The 19081-nt window shown below is 48.2% G+C and overlaps 1 protein-coding gene across 1 annotated transcript in view; it reads left to right on the top strand.

Moving 5' to 3' along the window:
- LOC145339030 (sterile alpha motif domain-containing protein 11-like) overlaps positions 1-19081 on the top strand; it is a gene marked incomplete at its 5' end in the record, with an annotated part of 118141 nt that overhangs the window by 78658 nt on the left and 20402 nt on the right. Inside the window, 4 exons of the mRNA XM_080183456.1 lie at positions 1731-1846; positions 3267-3345; positions 6664-6708; positions 6838-7538. Coding sequence (XP_080039582.1) covers positions 1731-1846; positions 3267-3345; positions 6664-6708; positions 6838-7538 — 941 coding nt within the window. The remainder of the gene's footprint in view (positions 1-1730; positions 1847-3266; positions 3346-6663; positions 6709-6837; positions 7539-19081) is intronic.

The raw sequence follows: 19081 nt of genomic DNA, 5'->3' as shown, positions 1-19081 counted from the left end.
GTGACCGTTCCTCCATGATCAGCAAGCCCGGGGAACGGGAGCAATGGTGAAAGATTTTCAAGTCATTAAACATGCTGGGCTCAGCTGTCGAGTGCGTTATTTTAATATCACGGCTTCCATTTCTCTGAATCGTGGAAACGCGAGGACTAGAGGGAGAAAAAGAGTCCGCAGTGGTTTGAGCGGCACCTTCCATGAAAGAGTGATTGCATTTTTCTGCTCCTCACCGGTGCAGGCTGTTGTCGAGCTAACAGTTGTTAAGGGTTTTAGTTAGAAGAAGGTTGCAGGCTATTTTAAATATTGATAACACAGGAGTCTTTTCCCTGCGGAGTGTGTGCGAGGAAACTGCCTTGTGCACACCTCCTGCTTAGACAGAGGTTGTTAATAATTGAACACATTACACAGAACCTCCAAAAAAAATATCAGGGTCTTTCAGAATCTGAGAGCTTCTGTCAAACTGAAGGGTGTGCATTTTCAATGCCTGGGCTCCCTAAGACTCCCCCCACCCCCCCGCTCCATATAAACGTTCTATCCTGTTGTTTTAAGACATTGATGTCTTTTCTCAGCCAGACGGTTCCATGTGTGCTGGTGCACGGCACAGTGGTTAGCATAATTAAGGACCCCACGCACCCCGGATATTCTCTCTTCCACCTTCTTCCTTTGGGAGAAAGTTACAAAAGTCTGAGGTCACGTATCAACCGACTCAAGAACAGCTTCTTCCCTGCTGCTGTCAGACTTTTGAATGGACTGACCTTGTATTAAGTTGATCTTTCTCTACACCCTAGCTACGACTGTGTAACACGATATTCTGCACTCTCTCTTTTCCTTCTCTATGAACGGTATGTTTTGTCTGCCAGAAACAATCCTTTTCACTGAATGTTAACCCATGTGACAATAATAAATCAAATCAGCTGCTGCCTCACGGCGCCAGGGACCTGGGTTCGATTCCCAGCTTGGGTCACTGTCGGTGCAGAGAGTACACCTTCTCCCTGTGTCTGCGTGGGTTTCCTCCAGGTGCTCCGGTTTCCTCCCACTCTCTGAAAGACGTGTTGGTTAGGTGCAGTTGAGAGCCAACTACATTAGGCCAGACTGGGTAAGGTCTGCAGAATTCCTTCCCTAAAGGGACACGAGTGAACCAGATGGATTTTTTCCAACGATCGACAATGGGTTCGTGGTCATCAGTAGATTTTTAATCCCAGATATTTTCTATTGAATTCAAATTGCACCACCTGCCGTGATGCGATTCGAACCTGGGTCCCCGGAACATTAACCGAGTTTCTGGATTAATAATCTAGCGATAATACCACCAGGCCATCGCCTGCCCCCCAGTTACCAGTGCAAGTATCACAGCATTTTCAAAGCTTCAATTACTAGGAGGCGTAGGTTTAAGGTGCGAGGGGCAAGGTTTAAAGGAGATGTATGAGGCAAGTTTTTTACACAGAGGGTGATGGGTGCCTGGAACTCGCTGCCGGGGGAAGCAGTGGAAGCAGATACGAGAGTGACTTTTAAGGGGCATCTTAACAAATACTTGAATAGGATGGGAATAGAGGGATATGCTCCCTGAAAGGATAAGGGGTTTTAGTTCGGTCTCGCAGCATGGTGGGTGCAGGTTTGGCGGGCCGAAGGGCCTGTTCCTGTGCTGTAATTTTCTTTGTTTGTTGTTCTGTGCCGAGGTGGCTTTTGGACCTGTTTGTAAAATTGTTCACTTTTCTCTCCCTTTTTTTGCCTTTCAGGGAAATGTCGCACGCAAACCCTTTGCTTTCACCTCAGAACGCGCCGCACATTGCTTTAGGTCCCCACCTTAGGCCTCCATTCCTGGGAGTGCATTCAACCCTCTGTCAAACTGCAGGTGAGTGGAAATATGTGGACGTGCGGCCTGGGGGGAGCTGTCGTTAATATTTCAGTGAGGGGGAATCACCCTTACCTCCCTGGGGCAGGACTGTGGTCAGTCAGTCAGCCGAACCAGGCTCTGTCCCTGATGTCGCCTTTGAACGACCAGCTCGCTAACATTCCCAAACCAAGCCCCCTGCAAGGAAAGGCCAGATAGAGAGTTGTTTGTGTAACCTTACCCAGGAGTGACTCAGAGCAATGACGGGAGGGAGAGGGTGCGTAAAAAAAACTTTGAACCATTCACGCTTCAGGCAATCTCTGTATCAACCCAGAAATTAATTGGGCAAATATTTTGCCTTGCAGTAGAAAAGAACGTATTGATACAATATTTATCACAGAATGGAATCCCTACAGTGCAGAAGGAGGCCATTTGGCCCATTGAGCCTGCACCAACAATAATCCCATCCAGACCCTATTCCTGTAAGTCCACACATTTACTCTGCTGAAACCCCCTGACACTAAAGGGCAATTTAGCATTGGCCCATCCACATTTTTGCGTGTCAACATTTCTCCGTAACACCTCAGACTGTTTCATGGATGAATCATTGCTCTAACCTGGCAATCCCAGCATGCAACCTGTGTGCAGCAGGATCCCAAAGGTGTGAGTGACCGGACGGTGTTTGTAAAAATTAAAAGGATAATGTTAGCCAAGGTGCTGAGACAGCCTCCTATTGCTGTTCAAACAGTGAAGACTAAAGTCCATCTTAACCACTGGAGCATGCAATCATAGAACTCTACAGCCCATCGAGTCTGAACCAACAGACCATCCCACCAGGCCCTATCCCTATAACCCCATGGATTTACCCCACTAAACTCCCTAACCTACATCTTTGGACACTAAGGGGCAACTTAGCATGGACAATCCTGCACAACTTTGGACTGTGGGAGGAAACCCATGCAGACACATGGGAGAACGTGCTGACTCCACACAGACAGTGACCCAAGGCCGGAATTGAAGCCTGGCACGGCGAGGCAGCAGTGCTAACCACTGTGCCACTCCATGGGCAGACTGGTCTCTCGTCTCCTGAGTCCAGAAGGCATATTTGACAGTGCAGCATTGCCTCAGTATGACACCAGCCGACTTACCAGGATTCTCCAACCTGGTCTGTGCTACACCAAGCCCCCTCACCCCACCCCAACCCCGTATGGAGAACGGAGAATTCGGCGCTCAGCCAAAACTCAGTTGACGGACGAGGTTGGAGGTTGCCGGCACTTGTTCCTCGAACAATGGAGAATTCCACACTCCGATTGATTTTGAGATCAGAGGTTCGATGGTTTGGTGGTTTGTGTTTGTAGACGGCAGGCGATGATGTGCAAGTTCTTAATCGGATGAGCGAGTAAAGCCTACCTAATTCTTGACCTTTGAACCACCCCTGCAGGTTATGGCTTCTTGCAGCCTGCCCAGGCCGAAATATTTGCACGTCAACAGGAGATGCTTCGGAAGCAGAACCTGGCGAGGTAGGCACGGCGTTCAGACAAGCTGTTCATTGGGCAGACGGTTCCTGATTCATAGAGTAGGAGGAGGCCATTCGGCCCATCGAATCTGCACCAACCACAACTTTAAGGGCATTCAAATAGTCATTGGATAGGCATATGGATAATATTGGAATAGTTTAGGTTAGAGGATCATTAGTTTGGTTCCACAGGTCGCCGCAACATCGAGGGCCAGAGGGCCTGAACTGTGCTGTAATGTTCTATGTTCTATTCCCGTAATCCCACATATTTATCCTAGCTAATCCCCCTGACACTAGGGTCAATTTAGCATGGCCAATTAACCTAACCCATACATTTTGGACTGTGGGAGGAAACAGGAGCACCCGGAGGAAACCCAAGCAGACACGGGGAGAATGTGCAAACTCCACACAGACAGCGACCCAAGTCGGGAATCGAACCCAGGTCCCCGGAGCTGTGAGGCAGCAGTGCTAACCACTGTGCCACCATGCTGCAAAAGAATGTGTGTGTGTGTGAGAGAGAGACAATGCTGTTTATGGATGTGCAGGAGAGAGAGATATATACACGCACAGTATATACATGTTTCTGTAACCGAGAGTGTGGGTGTATGAGAGCTATACAGAGGGGCTGTTTTTCCATGCAGAAGATCTGGGCATAGGGAAAACATTCAGACTCCACACAGACAGTGACCCAAGTCAGGAATCAAACCGGGGTCCCTGGTGCTGTGAGACAGCGATGCTAACCTCTGTACCACTGTGCCATCTGATCGAGCGCTGCAGAAAGGTTTCTTGCTATTGTCTGTCAAACCTCACAACCAAATTTACAGTAAAACGCTAAAATCTCGGCAGCGTAGAGTTGTGCCTCGTCTGTATTGCCGTACAGCACAGGAAAAGGCCATTCGGCCCAACTGATCTGTGCTGGTGTTTACGTTCCACACGAGTCTCCTCCCACCCAATTGACAAAACCATCTCTTCCTTTCTCCCTCATGATCATTTCATTTCCCTTAAACGTATCCACGCTGTTTGTCTCAAATATACTCTGGAGAAAATCTACCCTCTGGAGAAGGAGGTTTCTCCCGAATTCTCAAATGTGTTCATTAGCGGCAGTCTCATTCCGTTTTTAGAGATTTTTTTTTCTCCGCTGCAGGTGAGGTTTGCTAATAAACAGCGTTGGGACATAATATCCTCCGCTGCAGATGAGGGTTAGCTAGTGGAAAGGGGAAGTGGAGGGCGTGTGGGGGGAGGGGACGGTCGGTAAGATTGCTGAGGTAGGCACCCATCAGCAAACCCCATGCCTGCCCCATTTTATGAGGAGAGCTCAAGGCCTGGGGAAGCGTGTCCACCGTCAGCCAAATTGAGGTCCTTCAGTGGCGCGGCTTAAAGGCCTCTTTCTACCAGGCCCCAATTTTGTGGCCAGCCGGCGGAGTTCCGAGGCAGGGAGGAAAACCCAGCAGATCACCGCGTTTCAGGCCTCAGGCAGGAAATAGAGCGTAGAACATTACAGCGCAGTACAGGCCCTTTGGCCCTCAATGTTGCCCCGACCAGTGGAACCAATCTAATGACCCTCTAACCTACACTGTTCCAATATTAAGATTGGAAAGGAGGTGGAAGAGTGGAGGGGGTTTTATATCTCCATCACTGGCCCCCTTCCCAGAGTCCCCATGACCCCTCCCTAAGTTTAAAGTTTATCGTCCATCCCTGAGGACATTTAAGAGTCAGCCACATTGCTGTGGGCCTGGAGCCACATGTAGACCAGATCAGTTAAGGACAGCAGATTTCCTTCCTTAAAGGACGTTCAAGTTTATGTAAAGTTTATTTATTAGCGTCACAAGTAGGCTTACATTAACACTGCAATGAAACTACTGTGAAAATCCTCTAGTTGCCACACTCCGGCTCCTGTTCAGGCACACTGATGGAGAATTTAACATAGTTAATGCACCTGACCAGCACATCCCATAAAATCATTGAACCCTTACACTGCATAAGAAGGTCATTCGGCCCATCGGTTCTGCACTGAACACAGTCCCACCCAGGCACTATTCCTGTAACTCCTCACGTTTACCCTAGCTAATCCTCCTGACATTAGGGTCAATTTAACATGGCCAATCAACCTAACCCACGCATCTTTAGAGTGTGGAAGAAAACTGGATGGAAACCCTTGCAGACACGAGGAGAATGTGTGGACTCCCCGCAGAGAGCGACCCAAGACGGGAATTGAACCCGGGTCTCTGATGCTGAGAGGCAGCGGTGCTAACCACTGTGCCACCATTACGCCCTTTCTGCCTCCCCAGGTGCCCCTTTCCCATCAGGCCTTGCCATCATGAACAGACCTCCCCCCCTGCCCCCACCTAAAATTAGGCCCAGAAGAGTCTCTTCTCCCAGAATCAGTCCATTCTAAGGACAAGCGATAAAGGTAGTTGGAGCAAAGATGTTTGGGAGGAGATAATTGTAATAAGTCCTCAGAGGCGGAAGTCCCTTCACCAAAATTCCTTTATTTACAAGATCCAACAACACCATACAGATTGCCTTCAGCGTGCCGTATACATCCGGAGTGCCAGAGGAACTGACGCTCCATACAGAGCGTGGGGCTCCCAGATTGGACCATCAGTTTGGCCCTTAATCAGGGGGTTCATATTCGAACAGGCCCATCTCAATTTCCTGGTTAAAATTGGTACAAGAATGTATTATTGTCGTCTGTTGTTGAGGGTGGTGATGTTGGCTCGATAGTTTTGGGCCGTCAGACGTTTACACTTTGCTTGTGTTGTTGCGAGATCGGGCAAGGATCACTCCACCTGTATTCTTCCTGTAGTTAAGGTCTTCAGAGGCAGAAGTACCTTCACCAACACCCCTTTATTTACAATTCCAACAGAATACACAGAGCGCTCGCAGTCAGCAGTTCACCAGGGGATTTTCACAGCAACCTCATTGCGGTGCTAATGCAAGCCTACTTGTGACGCTAATAAACAAACTAAACTAAACTAGTTACCTAAGGCCGGAACTGAACCCGAGTCCCTGGCACTTTGAGACGGCAGTGCTAACCACTGTGACCCCCAGCCTAAGAAATGGATGCTTCAGTGGAGAGTTGAGTTGGTCTACTGTACAGACTAGATCAAGTGGGCTGAAGGGCCTTCTTCATCTGGATGGATCCGTTGAGACAGTTTGCCAGTTCCTTGCGGTGTGTCGGTTTTTGGTGCGGGATATTTCAGGTGGCTTGGAATTAGAAATATCCCAGGTAGAATTTGTCTGAAGGTTACTGCTCTGGGCACTGGACCTTCCAATGCCCCTGAGAGTCTTTAATTAATAGAATCATATTTTTTCACAACAGAAAAATCCCCGTGATCAGATTGGCTACTACGAAGGAACACTATGGGTATTAACCTTTCCACTTGAATTACAGCAGTTATTTTCAGATGTTAGTCATTTTCTGAAGCCATATCTCTGATGGTCGGAAATATTGAGTATTTCTTTCTTTCTTTATTCTCCCCCTCTTCACCTTTAGGCTTGAAATGTCCGCTGAGCTTCTGCGGCAAAAAGAGTTTGAAAACATGCACCGGCAGCGGATCCTTGGTGCCGACCACTTGTCCCTCCATTCCGGTCTGCCCCCGGACCACCCGGCGCTGCGCAGCATCCACGACGTTCCGGAGGGCCACCCGCTGCGGGACGAGCTCTCCCGCCGGAACGCCATGCTGGTCCTGCGTCACAACACGGCGCCGCTGCTGTCCCTGAACCACGCCGCGCCCGGCGGCGTTCCGCCAAAGGAACCGGGGCGGAAGGGCACCAGGAAGATGGCGCACCACCGGACAGAAATGCAGTGCGCCAGCGAGGCCAAGGACCACGCCGAGATCCGGATCCGGGATGGCAGCGGGGATTGCAACGACGAGGAGATGAAGGACTCGGAGAGCGACCCCGAGGGGGGCGACGATAAGCCGGAAAACCTGAAGACTTTGGTGGTCGGCTCAGTCCACGAACTCAAGGAGTGCAAAGAGTCAATCAAATCTTGCGAGAGCATTAAGGAAATGCACGAGGCCTCCGTCACTCAGAATCCCCCCTGCATCTCCACAGGCTCCGACTCCCCAAGCCACCTACTGGGCTCTGGAATCAATGAGAGCAAAGTGAAATACCTCCCGCCTGCCCCGGCTCCACTCCCACAGCCACTCCCATTTGGATTTCCATATACAGCGAATCCTTACTTTCACACAGGTAAGACCTTGGGCCAACTGGTCAAATCAATGCATTCCAGACATCAGGTTCCAAAGCTCACAGTGGGCTGTACTCCAGACTACTGAAGGAAATTAGAGATGTTAACCCATCCATTTGATTTTGATTTGATTTATTATTGTCACATCTATTAACATACAGTGAAAAGTTTTGTTTCTTGCGCGCTATACAGACAAAGCATACTGTTCATAGAGAAGGAAACGAGAGAGTGCAGAAAGTGGTGTTACAGTCATAGCCAGGGTGTAGAGAAAGATCAACTTAATGCGAGGTAGGTCCATTCAAAAGTCTTATTGCAAGGTAAGTCCATTTGGCCCCATATCCCTCTGTACCCATCATACCCATGTAACTGTCTAAATGTTTTTTAAAAACAAAATTGTAACCACCTCCACTACTACCTCTGGCAGCTTGTTCCAGGCACTGTGTGAAAAAGTTGACCCGCTGGACACTTTTGTATCTCTTCCCTCTCACCTTAAACCCATGCCCTCTAGTTTTAGATTCCCCAATCTTTGGGAAAAGATATTGACTATCTGGCTGATCTGTGCCCCTCATTATTTTATAGACCTCTATAAGATCATTCCTCAGCCTTTTACTCTCCAGAGAAAAAATTCCCAGTCTATCCAGCCTCTCCTTATAACTCAAACCATCAACTCTTGGTAGCATCCTCATAATCTTTTCTGCACTCCTTCTAGTTTAATAATACCCTTTCTATAATAGGGTGACCAGAACTGTGCACATTATTCCAAGCATGGCCTTACCAATGTCTTGTACAACTCCAACAAGATGTTCCAACTCCTGTGTTCAATGTTCTGATCAATGAAACCAAGCATGCTTGGTGCTATAGTGTGCAATACAGACAAAACATACTGTATATAGGGAAGGAAAGGAGAGAGAGCAGAATGTAGTGCTATAGTCATAGCTAGGGTGTCGAGAAAGATCAACTTAATGCAAGATAGGTTCATTCAAAAGTCTGATAGCAGCAGGGAAGAAGCTGTCCTTAAGTCGGTTACTATGTGACCTCAGACTTTTGTATCTTTTTCCTGACGGGAGAAAGTTGTTTCTGTGCTAACTGGGTAACTGGAGTTAACATATTGACTAGTTATGACCTAATTAAATGGTAGCATTAACTCAAGGGGCTGAATGGCCAACTCCTATTCCCAATCTCATATGTACAAGCAGGAATCCATCTCCAAGCAGATGATACCTTCAATGCAACAACTTGAGTTTATAAAACACCCCTGGTATAACACTCCTGCAAAGCATCTTGGGATATTTTGTTGTTAAACAAACTTTGACACTGAGTCACAAAGTAACATACAAGAAGGATTTATCTAAAGCTTGGTCATAGAGGTGGGTTTTAACGAGTGTCTTGAAAGAGGAGGGAGGGATGCAGAGGTTTAGGAAGGGAATTCCAGGGCCTCAGGTCTAGGCAGCTGAAGGCACTTATGCTAACGGTGGGCGATGAAAATTGGGATGCGCAAGAGGCCAGAATTTCAGGAACATAAATTTCACAAAGATTACTGTGAATTTCGGGATGGAGGGATTTGAAACAGAGATGAGACTTTAAGAATTGTTGGTGGACCTGGAGCCACCTGCAGATAATAGAATCCATCAGTACAGAAGGAGGCCATTTGGCCCATCAAGTCTGCACCGACAACAATCCCTCCTAGGCCCTATCCCCGTAACCCATGTATTTACCTGGCTAATCCCCCTGACACTGAGGGACAATTTAGCATGGCCAATCCACCTAACTCACACATCTTTGGAGTGTGGGAGAAAACCGGAGCATTCGGAGGAAACCCACGCAGACACAGGGAGAACGTGCAGACTCTGCACAGACAGTGACCCAAGCAGGGAATCAAACCCGGATCCTTGGTGCTGCGAGGCAGCAATGCCAACCAATGTGCCAAGTTAAAGTAAGGTGTGGGGGGCTTATGTGACGCATAAACACAGTTTGTTCTCTGCCCGTTGAAGTGGTGGAGGCTGCCTCGCTAAATATTTTTAAGACGCGGGTTGATGGGTTTTTGATAAGAGAGGGGATTAAGGGTTATGGGGAGAGGGCGGGAATGTGGAACTGAGCCACAACAGATCAGCCATGATCTTATTGAATGGCGGGGCAGGCTCGAAGGGCTAGATGGCCTACTCCTGCTCCTATTTCTTATGTTCTTATGGTCAGTTTGTGTGCCATTTCATGGAACACCCTGGTCACCAGTGCCACCAATGTAAAGTGTTACGGAGCAAGTCAGGGCTAATCCCTGGGATGAGTTGACAGTTCGAAAGCTGGGCTCATTCTCAATGCGATTGGCACCTTCTGCACCCCTGGATCGGATTATATGCCAATAACCTCTGGAGGGAGAGCCGGTGGCGTCGGGGTGTTATCACTGGATTAGTAATCCAGACATTCGGGCTAACGCTCTGGGGATCTGGGTTCAAGTCCCAGCACGGCAGCTGACGAATCTGGAATTCAGAGCTAGCCTCGGAGACAGCTGTTGTAAAATAAATCCCATTTGATTCACTAATGTCCTTTAGGGAAGGAGATCTGCCGTCCAGACTCTTAACTGCCTTTTGAAATGGCCGAGCTCTATTGAAGGGCAATTAGGGTTGGGCTTATTTTGTGAGGAGTTTTGATGGCTCAGTGATAAGTGAGGTTGTTGTTGGAAGCCCTCGCTCGTTGCCATGTCCTCGGTCAATGTCGTGAAAGCCAGTTCAACCGAGTAAGGTGAAACCTCACTAATTGATTGAGGGATGATCTCTCCGACATGTTTAACATATTAACAGGGCTTGTTAGGGTAGAAATAAAACCAGAAGATGCCGGATAATGTCAGCAGCACCTGTGGAGAGAGAAACAATTGGGGTGGGGGGGATTCTCCCAGCCGTTTAGCAGGCTCCCCACTGGGCACCATGACCTCCGTCCATCTCCAGCTCCAGGTTTTTTGGAGTGGCGTGGAGCTGATTTAAATATTTAAATGCGGATTTGCCTATCGTTAATGGGCCTGGCACTGAGGTCTAATGACACGTTAGCATCAGCCTCCTGCCGGGAGAGGTTCCATCATTATCTTAAATTCGTTTGTGGGACCTGGGCGTCTCTAAGACTGGGCCAGGATTTATTTCCCATCCCCAATTTTCCTTGAACTGAGTGATTTCCTCAGCCATTTCAGAGGGTAGTTGAGAGTCAGCCACATTTGCTATGGCTCTGGAGTCACATGTAGGCCAGACAGGGTAAGGATGGCAGATTTCCTTCCCTAAAGGACATTAGTGAACGAAATGGGATTTTTCTGATAATCAACAATGGTTCATGGTCATCAGTAGATTCTTAATTCCAGATAATTTTTGGTTTATTCATTCAAATTTTACAATCTGCCGTGGTGGGATTTGAACCCGGGTCTCCAGAACATTAGCTGAGGTTTTGGATCTGTAGTCCAGTGATAATACCACGAGGCCATCGCCTCCCACAATCAGCTTGGCACTTTAGCAATGGAGCAGTGTGGGGTGTTGCTTAGGAGGTGAACTGAGAGAGATCCAGCTCGCAAACAGCTTCCTTTTACTGGTATTTGTACCAAAGAAATGAAACTAAATCAAACTTAGGGACAAAGCAGGAAGGGCAGCCCCCAAAAAGATGGGAACTGCCCAAACTAAAAGATAAAGGCTGGTATCGAACACTTAAGTTATGAAGAGAGATTGGATAGACATGGATTGTTTTTGCTGGAGCAGAGAAGATTGAGGGGGCCACCAGATTGAGATGTTCAAGATTATGAGGGGCACGGACAGGGTGGATAAGGGCCAGCTGTTCCCCGTAGTCGAACAGTCAGTTACGAGGGGACACAAGTTGAAAGTGAGGGGTGGGAGATTTGGAGGAGGGGGGAGTTTGAGGAAAAGCTTTTTTACCCATAGGATGGTGACGGCCTGGAATGTGCTGCCTGGGAGGGTGGTGGAGGTGGGTTGCCTCACATCCTTTAAAAAGTACCTGGATGAGTACTTGGCACACCACAACATTCAGGGCCAAGTGCTGGCAAGTGGGATTAGGTGGACAGGTCCGGGCATTTCAGTGCAGACTCAATGGGCCGAAGGGCCTCTTCTGCACTGTAATATTCTGTGATTCTGATTCTGTGTGAAAGGAAACTTGAAACATCAAACCAAAACGTGACTAAAAGGGTCAGTAATACACCCCAGCCCCTACAGGGCCCAGTAACCACGGAGGATCTCGATGGTGTCCATGGACACCGCATGGTCCCTCTCCTGCCACCAATGTAGCTGCAGTACAGGGGCAGACAATCGAGCCAGAGGCCTCCCTCAGTCACCTGCTGCCTGGACCTGCTCATGGCAAGTTTGGCAGGTTCACGAGGAGGTCCTTTGCTTTGGCATCAAACAACCCGGATTAGGGCAGACGGTGGGATCATCCTGTGTCACTGATCCAATGTTTAGAAACAAAGAACAGCTGCCGAGGGCCCAGAATTACAAAGGAGAAAACAGCCACGCCAACAGACGCAGCTTCTTACAACCCTGCACTTATCTAAATCACCAGATACCTGAGGTGTATTAGACGTTGCAGCAGGAGATTACTATCAAAGGGAGATTATTGTGTGTTGGCTCTGAGAGAGTGCGTATGACCATGTGTAAATACAGAGATTATGTATTAAAGGAACTTAAAGGGAATGGGGAGGTCTGAGAGGGCGGTGCATGTTATTTTGAAAGAACACACCTTCTTTGGAAGCTGTTAACTGATCCGGGGGGTAGTTTATTACCAGGTGGGTGGGCCTTGTACCTGCCCACGGGATTGCGGGGAGCAGACTACTCAAGTTCATACCTTCTCCGCAGCTGATGCATCATGCTAACCCCCCAAGAGTCCAATGCTGTGCCTTCGAGGTGCTTTCAAAGTTGCTGAACCAGGGGTCCTTTGGTTGCTGTCCACACAAGTTCTCTGAAGCCAACAATCAGATTCCTGTCTGAAAGATCTCCAACGATGAGAATGTTTGTCATATGTGACTAAAACTGGACACGCTACCCTATAGAACAGTGCAGAAGGTGGACATTAGGCCCATTGACTCTGCACCCACTCTGTGACAGAGTACTTTGCCCAAGCCCAAATCCCTCACCTTATCCCCATAACCATAAGCATTTAGCATGGCCCAACCCACCTAACCCATAACATCTTTGGAGTGTAGAAGGAAACTGGAGCACCTGGGGGAAACCCACACAGAGAGCATGCAAGACAGTCACCCAAGGCTGGAATTGAACCCGGGTCCCTAGCGCTGTGAGGCAGCAGTGCTAACCACTGTGCCAGTGTGCCGCCCGTAGTGTTTGGAAGGTGCTGTCGATGGAACCGTGGTGGGTTGCTGCAGTGCGTCTTATAGATTGTACCCAATTCTGCCATTGTGCATCGCTGGTGGAGGGGAGGGGGCTGGGGGTAGATGGAAGGTACACTGTTGGGGGGGGCTGGTTGGGGGGGGGGGGTTACAATTTGAATAAAAGTTACAACCTGTCAAAATTTCTTCTTTAAAATGCAACCTTGGTTTCTGCTTGATTTTGTCCCAATGAGTAATAGCTGTGAGGTCCGTTTTATTGCAAGTTCTGCTGCTATTGGAAACTCAGATATACCCCGTGCTGTAATCAGCTATCTTTCCTTAACACTCCAGAGTACTCATTGTTACAAGAGTGTTAGGCTAAGCCTCCTGATATAGATTATCATGTATAATACATCACATACAGGTTAAGCGTGGATCTGTGGCTGTGTGCTATTTAGTATAATTAATGATGAGGACAGAAGGTCAGTGTAAACATCTGGTGAATATTTTCTTTCTGGGAAGTGGACTGTGATGAAGGATAAGAATGATAAATGCCAAGGATCTTTCATTTTTTGGGTTTTTCCCTGCTTTTTCTCTAAGTAACTTCACTTCCTTGCATTTGTATCCAATCTTGTGGATATCCAGTGGCATCTCTTCCAGTAACCTGACGATTTTCAACATTTTACACTGCGTCAGGTCTCGAAACAGCATGTGACAGGGACCATAGACTGCCTACGGGAGGCCATTTGGCCCATTTAATCTGCCCTGACTATTATCCAGGCTTTCCCCATTATCCTTGTATTTACCCCACTAATCCCCCTGTATCTTGGGATGCTAAGGGCAAATTTACTATGGCCAATCCATCTAACCTGCACACCTTTGGACCCTAATGGGCAATTTAGCATGGCCAATCCCCAAAACTTGCACTTCTTTGGACTGTGGGAGGAAACCGGAACACCCGGAGAAAACCCATGCAGACACGGGGAGAATGTGCAAACTCCACACTGACAGTGACCCAAGCCGGGAATCAAACCCGGGTCCCTGGCGCTGTGAGGCAGCAACGCTAACCACTGTGCCACCGTGCCACCCGCAAGTGTTAGAAGAAATAGCTGCGCCACGTCCAGGGAGTGTACACACTGTCTTCTCAGTGCAGGAGCTGAGGAGGTACCAGGCTGATGATTGTGCCAACCTTTAGGCGGGTCATGAAACTGAGGCCCCTCCCTGGTGACCAGCGGAGATCTCCTGTGCTACCCAATGAAGAGTAGAGGAGTTCTCCTGATGGAATGGCCTTTTCAGACAGCCCCAAGCTCTAACCTTTGTCTTCTGCTCACCTAGCCTCAACTCTCTTTGGGCAAATGACAGTGATTCAGAACATAATAAATAGGAGCTGCAGTGGGCCACTTGGATGCCCTTTTCCCTCAACTCCGCTTTCTGGTACTATCCCCTAATTTCCTTAATGCCAAAAATGAGAGCATAAATCTTCATCTGTGCTGCCCAGTGCTCACCGTGAGCCCAGGCCCAATACATATGGCTTTGCTGGAGGTATCAGACATGGTACAGCTGTCTCTAGGTTGGGTATCCGTGCCAGGCCTGAGACTTAGTCTCTCAGTAGCTTACTAAAAGTTTTCTACAGAATCTCTCCAGTGCAGAAGGAAGCCATTTGGCCCATCGAGTCTGCACCAACCACAATACTAGCCAGACCCTATCTCCATAACTTCATACATTTATCTTGCTAGTTCCCCTGACACTAAGGGGCAATTTAGCATGGCCAATCCACCTAACTTACACATCTTTTGACTGCGGGAGGAAATCAGAGCATGCGGAGGAAACCCACGAAGACACGGGGAGAATGTGCAGACGCCTCACAGAGAGTGACCCCAGGCCGGAATTGAACCCGGGTTCTTGGCTCTGTGAGGCAGCAGTGCTGACCGCTGTGCCACCTCCCAAAAGTTGGGCGGAGGCGGTGCCAGACTGACCAGACAGACATGCAAATGACACAACCCCGCCCCCCCCCCCCCCGCAGCTCCAAGCCAGAGTTAGCTCACACAAGACAAGGTCCATCTGCCTGGCCAACAGCATTGCACAGCCTTGGCTGTCTGCTGGCGCCAGTCTTTACTGTGGGAATAGATATTGGAACAGCAAGTCTAGGCATTCAGGGTTAATGTGTTGATGAGGAGCCATTGGTTATAATTAAACAAGATTAAAATGATATATTATTTCGATGTGGCTTTGCAGCTATTAAACAGTCCTTCCAGGCCTCAGAGGTGATGAACCATTCCAGTTAATTAGGACTATAAAGATGGATATAATAAATGGAATGATTGAAGCTGACAGCAAGGTCTTTGAGACTTGTTGTGATGGGCTGCTGCACCGGGGGCACACACTTACATCCGGGAGAAACTACGATGAAAGATTCCCCCCACGAGGGTACAAACAATCACAATCCAAAGGTCAGGAATCCTGCAGTGACTATCACACCTCAAAGCCTGTCCATCACCTACAAGCCACAAGTGTGATTTTTTAAAATTCGCTTGTGGGATATGGGTGTTGCTGGCTAGGCCAGCATTTATTGCCCATCCCTAGTTGCCCTTGGAGAATAGTTGAGAGGCCATATTACTTTGTCACATGTAGGCCAGACCGGGTAAGAATGGCAGATTCCCGAAAGGAAGTTATTGAACAAGATTTTTTTTCCGACAATGGTTTCATGGTCATCAGTAGCTTCTTAGTTCTAGATTTTTTTTATTGAATTCAAATTCCATCTTCTGCCGTGGTGGGATTCAAACCCAGGGCCCCAGAACATTAGCTGAGTTTCTCGATTAATGGTCTAACAGTAAACCCAGGGCCCCAGAACATTAGCTGAGTTTCTCGATTAATGGTCTAACAGTAAACCCAGGGCCCCAGAACATTAGCTGAGTTTCTCGATTAATGGTCTAACAGTAAACCCAGGGCCCCAGAACATTAGCTGAGTTTCTCGATTAATGGTCTAACAGTAAACCCAGGGCCCCAGAACCTTAGCTGAGTTTCTTGATTAATGGTCTAACAGTAATACCACTAGGTCATCGCTTCCCCATGAACTATGAGGAGAGGCTGAATAAACTAGGCTTGTACTCGTTAGAGTTTAGAAGAATGAGGGGAGATCTCATTGAGACGTATAAGATGATGAATGGGATGGATAGGATAGAGGTGGAGAGGCTCTTCCCACTCAGAAAGGACAGTAGGACTAGAGGGCACAGCCTCAAGATAAAGGGGGGGCGGTTTAGAACGGAGTTGAGGAAGGAACTTCCTCACTCAAAGGGTGGTGAATCTCTGGAATTCTCTGCCCGTTGAAGTGGTGGAGGCTGCCTCGCAAAATATATTTAAGACGCGGGTTGATGGGTTTTTGATAAGAGAGGGGATTAAGGGTTATGGGGAGAGGGCGGGAATGTGGAACTGAGACACGACAGATCAGCCATGATCTTATTGAATGGCGGGACAGGCTCGAAGGGCTAGATGGCCTACTCCTGCTCCTATTTCTTATGTTCTTATGTACTCTCCACTTGTCTGGATGGGTGCAGCTCCAACAACACTCAAGAAGCTCCACACCCTTCAGGACAAAGGACCCCTCTTGATTGCTACTCTGTCCACAAACATTTGACCCCTCCAACACCGACAGTCACAGCCGTGTGTACCATCTACAAGGTACACTGCAGGAAGTCACTAGGGTTCCGATTACAGGGGATTTATCTTCACACAAAGAGTGCTCAATCCCTGGATTGGATTCCCGGGTAAATTACTGGAGATGAAAACTTTAGAATCAAGAAGTAATCTACCCCAGTCGCTGGCTGGATAGGCTGAACTGTGTGTTCCTCCTTCAGATCTGTCTTCTTGGACTTAGAATACAATCATAGAACCCCTATAGAGCAGGAGAATGTTCGGCCCGTCAAGTCTGCACTGAATCTTACCCAGGCTCCACACCCCGTCTCCCTAACCTATGGATCTTGGGATACTAAGTGGCAATTTACCATGACCAATTATAGGTTCCTTACAATATGGAAGGGGGCCCTTTGGCTCATCAAGCCTGCACCAATAACAATTCCACCCATAACCTATCTCCGTATTGACACTGCTAATCTCCCTGATACTACGGAGGAATTTTTTTAGCATGGCCAATCCACTTAACCTGATTTGATTAGAGTTATTATTGTCATATGTATTAGTATCCAGTGAAATGTATTGTTTCTTGCACGCTATACAGCCAAAGTGTACACAGAGAAGGAAAGGAGAGGGTGCAGAATGTAGTGTTACAGTCATAGCTAGGGAGGAGAGAAAGATCAACTTAATGCGAGGTAGTCCATTCAAAAGTCTGAAGGCAGCAGGGAAGAAGCTATTCTTGAATTGGTTGGTACGTGTCATACAATCTACAGTGCAGAAGGAGGTCATTTGGCCCATTGAGCCTGCACTGACCACAATCCCATCCAGGCCCTATCCCCAAAACCCCATGCATGTACCCCAGCTAACTCCACTGGCATGAAGGGGCAATTTGGCATTGCCAATCCATCTAACCAGCACATCTTTGGACTTTTGTATCTTTTTCCCGCTGGAGGAAGGTGGAAGAGAGTATGTTGAGAGAGTATGTAACCTGCACATCTTTGGACACGAAGGGGCAATTTAGCACGTCCAATGGACGTAGCTTGCCCATTTTTGGACTGTGGGAGGGAACCCACGGAGACACGGGGAGAACGCACAAACTCCACGCAGACAGTCACCCCGCCTGGCCTGGGAGTGAAAAAGCAACTGTATTTCCAGGGTGGAGCCGATGTCTTTAACAGTTAATTTCCTGAGAATGTCCAGGCGAAATGAAATGGCAGATGTGAGCATGAGCTGTGTGATGTATGGGGCGCATTCTGAACACGGTAGTGTGAGTCATGTAGAGGCTGATCATTTATCACACTTTCAATCTGGGAGCAACAGAATATATCCCAGAAGGCACCTGTGTTTGTATGGCTATTATCTTCCTGTGTGGTTCACGCATTTCCTAAACACCATTCCCAGCGTTGTGAATTTGGAATCAATTACAAAGAAAAAAGGTCAGTTCGTGGGCAAAAGCTTTAGTCAGTTTGAGACTGAGTCACTGCCACTAGATATGTGTCATAGAGTCATAGATTCCTACAGGAGGCCATTTGGCCCATCGAGTCTGCACAGACCACAATCTCACTTTTTCCTTATCGCCAAAAGCCCATGCATTTACCCTAGCTAACCTCCCTGGCACTAAGGGGCAATTTGGTATGGCCAATCCACCTAACCTGCACTTCCCTGGACTGAGAATTTTGTATCTTTTTCCCGATGGAAGAGCTATATCCCAAGTTAGTTGATGTCAGCGAGTTTGATGGTAAAGGTCTCAGTTCGTACGATATAGGGGCAGAATTAGGCCATTTGGCCCATCGAGTCCACTTTGCCATTCGATCGCGGCTGATATGTTCCGCATCCCCATTTTCCTGCCTTCTCCACACAACCCTTCAACCCGTTACCAATGACTAACTCCTCCTTAAATTTACTCACTGTCCCAGCATCCACCCCGCTTTGAGGGAGTGAATTCCACAGATTCACAACCCTTTGGGAGAAGTAGTTTCCCCTCAACTCTGTTTTAAATTTGCTACCCCTTATCCCTTGTCCCAGAATTCCCCACAAGAGGAAGCATCCGCTCCACTTCTCCTTTATCCATTCCTTTTATCATCTTGTGTACCTCAGTTTGATCGTTGGGCTTCATGTATTGAGGGATCGAGTACAGAAAGCAGGAGAAGCATGTCGAGTCTTCACAAATGCTCTGGTTATGCCACAGCTAGTGTACTGCAGTCGGGATTGAACCCAGGTCCTTGCCGCTGTGAGGCAGCAGTGCCAGCCCCTGTGCCGCTTTGGGTTCTTGGGTAAGTCAGAGAGGACAGGGGAAATGGATGAGTGGATCTTGGTTGCTGTACCCCTAAGATCCATAGAATCCCTTCAGTACAGAAGGAGACCCTGGTGCCGTGAGGAAGCAGTGCTAATCACTGTGCCACCGTGCCACCCTTAAACCCGATATGGGTGAGCCTGTAGAGGGAGGATGGATTGTTGGTGAAGAGTGCGTTGGAAGAGTTGAGTGGTGGATGGGAGTTTCAGCAGTTGAAGATCTGAGAAGGGGATGGAGATAAGGATGTCCCAGGTGGAAACTCAACTCTGGGTTTGAGCAGAGCGTTGACGCTGTGAAGGGTTTGCTCCAGTGTCTCTGGGCAT

This window comes from Carcharhinus amblyrhynchos, unplaced genomic scaffold (genome assembly GCF_965287045.1).
Source record: "Carcharhinus amblyrhynchos unplaced genomic scaffold, sCarAmb.v2.hapA chromosome_292, whole genome shotgun sequence".
Taxonomy (NCBI): domain Eukaryota; kingdom Metazoa; phylum Chordata; class Chondrichthyes; order Carcharhiniformes; family Carcharhinidae; genus Carcharhinus; species Carcharhinus amblyrhynchos.
The sequence above is the reverse complement of the archived record's forward strand: the minus strand, read 5'-3'. Positions and strand labels throughout refer to the sequence as shown.